Source organism: Cryptotermes secundus, unplaced genomic scaffold (assembly GCF_002891405.2).
Source record: "Cryptotermes secundus unplaced genomic scaffold, Csec_1.0 scaffold1894, whole genome shotgun sequence".
NCBI classification, from domain to species: domain Eukaryota; kingdom Metazoa; phylum Arthropoda; class Insecta; order Blattodea; family Kalotermitidae; genus Cryptotermes; species Cryptotermes secundus.
The window spans coordinates 1,191,469-1,194,554 of record NW_019718027.1 but is presented as its reverse complement, the minus strand read 5'-3'; the positions used below and the strand labels follow the sequence as shown (position 1 = coordinate 1,194,554).

Below are 3,086 nucleotides of genomic sequence, written 5' to 3'. Positions count from 1 at the left end.
AACATTTCGACTGTCTGATTTTTTTTTAATAAAGGGTTAGAGCATGAATCCGGTTTCTTTATTGCCACACCTTGTATACTGTAACACAATCAGAATTTGCATAGCCTCTATCATAGTGGCAGTTGTATGATGCACAGAGCAATGGATAGCACTGCTACTGGTGGCAAGGACAATTATGCATGGTAAATGAACATATAGGCATTGCAAATTTCTTTTTGAATTACTTCATAAAAGTGATAAAAATTCTTTGAAATTTTTGCAATTTGAATGAGAATTCCAGATGCTTGGACCTCAGATAACTGAGAGTTTACTGTATAGGGTGACATTAAAAAGAAATAGGAAGTGTTAATAATAGTAAACCATTACTACTGTTCATTGCATTAGCCCCTTCTCTCTGCCTAATTTTAATACCAGATGCTGTTGGAAAGTTCCTGGACTGTTATTGTTGTAACTACCTTAGTGAAATAAGCTGATAAGGGAGGCTAGGGTCACACTTCCACAAACTTGTTTCATCTTTCTGCCACATGGCACCATGCTGTGAACATGCATTGTTTTTACAGGAGTGCTTTTTTGACTTCATGTTTCATTTTATCTGCGATTGACGGCAAAAGTGAGCAATGTGTCTGCATCAAGTTTTGCATGAAGATTGGTAAAACCACTACCGAAACCCTTTAAATGCTTTGTGAGGCTTTTGAAGAACATTCTTTAAGCTGGGCAGCAGTTTTTGAATGGCATTCATGTTTCAAGGCCTGTCAAATGTCAGTTCAAGGTGACCAAGCACAAGCAAAGCAACAGCAATGAGAACTCATCCATGAAGACCATTGCCAAACAACCAGTGAGCTCGCAGGCACCATTGGGACCAGTTATGGAGTTTATCAGGAGATCGTAACGGAAAATTTGAACATGCCCTGCACTGCTGTGAAGTTTGTGCCCCAACTCCTGACAATCTCTAGGATCATAACGGGTGACCAAAGTTGAATTTATAGTTATGAACCAGAAACAAAGGAACAGTCATCACAGTGGAAGAGCCCACAATCACCAAGAGCAAAAAGGAAGCAGCAGGTCTGGAGTTCAACAAGGAGTATGCTCGTTTTTTTCTCTCCCCCCCCGCCCCCATGTGAAGGGGATTGTTCACCATGAATTTGTTCCTCCTAACACTGGTCATCTCTGACTTTTACTGTGTCGTTTTGAAATCCTTGAGAGAAAATGTGGAATTGAAAAGACTGGAACTCTGGTGCACCCACCCTTCATTATGACAATGAGCCCATCCACACATTCCTGAAAACCACAGATTATGTGCCTAACAACAACATGGCTATTACTCCCCATTCTGCCTACTCACTGGACTTAGCCCCCTGTGATTTTGCTTTGTTTCCCAAATTGAAAATTAAACTGAAGGGATGAAGTTTTGAAACAGTGTCTGACATCCAAAGGGAATCGCAAGCGGTACTCCACAGCATTGAAGAAAGTGACTTCCACGGTGCTTTTGAAGCATATAAAAAATGATGGAATTGCTGTATATGTTCCTAAGGAGACTATTTTGAAGGTGATGGCAGCCAAAATTGAGTAAGTTAAGCCACCATTTCTATTTTTACCTAGTCCAGGAACTTTCCTGTTTACAGTTCACTGATTTTGTAGAAGATTTTATAGTTTTTTCTCCTAAATTATACGTATAAATTAATATTACTGTTGTGTCTGATGATTTACAGAGCCTGTAGGAGTAAAGGGCATAGGGACGCCAGGAGTTATTGAAGATCACACTGATAAAGGGGCTGGGAAAGATGGAGAGACCTGAACCATAGATTGTTGGTAGCCCTTGTAGGAACCATGGCTAAGACTGGAATAATATGCAACAGTTGTGAAAGTGGAATGTTAGTAACTCCATCATTGAAATTAGAATGATCCTGAATGAGTTTCTAATGAAAATCCAATAAAAGTGTGTTTATATATATATATATATGTGACACCCAACTTGTATATGAATGGTGACATGGAAAAGCATGAATAACTTCTATAGACCAAAACTGGTCAGATATATGAATAAAAACAAGAAGTTAATTTTTGGCTTAATGAGTAGGTTGATGACCATGCATGAATGATTATTATGAGTATTTGCTGTTTATTTGGAAAGTAGGGGCCTTGTATGGTATATTTTTGTTCAAAGGTTGATATGCTGCTTGCTAATTCAGTGTGGATTACAGAAATTTCAGAATTATTGTTAGAGAACTAACCATTATGACAGGTTGTTGCCTCGCAGATGTCATAGTGGTCATGTGACAGGCTTTGCGTTGGTCATCACCTTACTGTACAGTATTTTGTCTTATACTGTAAATGTGGAAGCTCAAAATAATTTTGTAGAAGAGGTGTTTCTTTTATATACAGAGTAGAATAGAGCAGACTGTATTTACATTCCATAGATCCATCAGGGGTCTAAGCCAATAATGTCTAACATGTTGTATTACACATACAGTACTTGGTAGATTCTATAGGGTTGTGGTGATGGTGTATAACACTCAGAATTACTGGGTTTTTGAACATCGTCCATCATCCAGTATTAACATTTTGCTCCATTGATGGTGCTAGTGATAGGCACTACATGTCTTCACAAATTATCCATTGGTGCTCATGCACTTGGGTTTGTATCATAAATTTCTACCTCCTTTTCTAGCGCAGTTCCATGAATGGTTGTGCTTTATCACAATTTTTATTGCATATTTTCCCTGTATCTCCCTCCGAATTAGCCTTGTCTCAGGTAATTAAATAGCTATAGTGATCTGACAGGGATTGTCCAGTGATTGACGTTTGCTCTTTCTAAGGGACATAACAGAGTAGGTGCCCCCTCCCCCACCTGAAGATGGAAATAGATCCAGTTTCCAAAATGTTGTGTTTTCTAGCTTCTGGAATACTAGACAATGGACAAAGTTCAAAACGCCAGTAATTCTGAAATACAGTACTTGTTTCCAATACAAATGCAAAGTTGGAATGGCTATTTACATGTTTGCCGATGCTTCGTATAATACAGAATTACACCAAAATAATTAAATGAAAGAACTGCCCCCATTATTGCTTACATATATTTATAACTG

At 38.3% G+C, this 3,086-nt stretch overlaps 1 protein-coding gene across 1 annotated transcript in view; it reads left to right on the top strand.

Moving 5' to 3' along the window:
* Nucleotides 1–2,861, top strand: part of LOC111862055 (SWI/SNF-related matrix-associated actin-dependent regulator of chromatin subfamily E member 1) — a 50,178-nt gene extending 47,317 nt beyond the window's left edge. The window contains exon 14 of the mRNA XM_023847255.2: nucleotides 1,710–2,861. Within this exon, the coding sequence (XP_023703023.1) occupies nucleotides 1,710–1,795 (86 nt within the window). The 3' untranslated portion in view covers nucleotides 1,796–2,861. The remainder of the gene's footprint in view (nucleotides 1–1,709) is intronic.
* The last annotated feature ends 225 nt before the right edge of the window (nucleotides 2,862–3,086 follow it).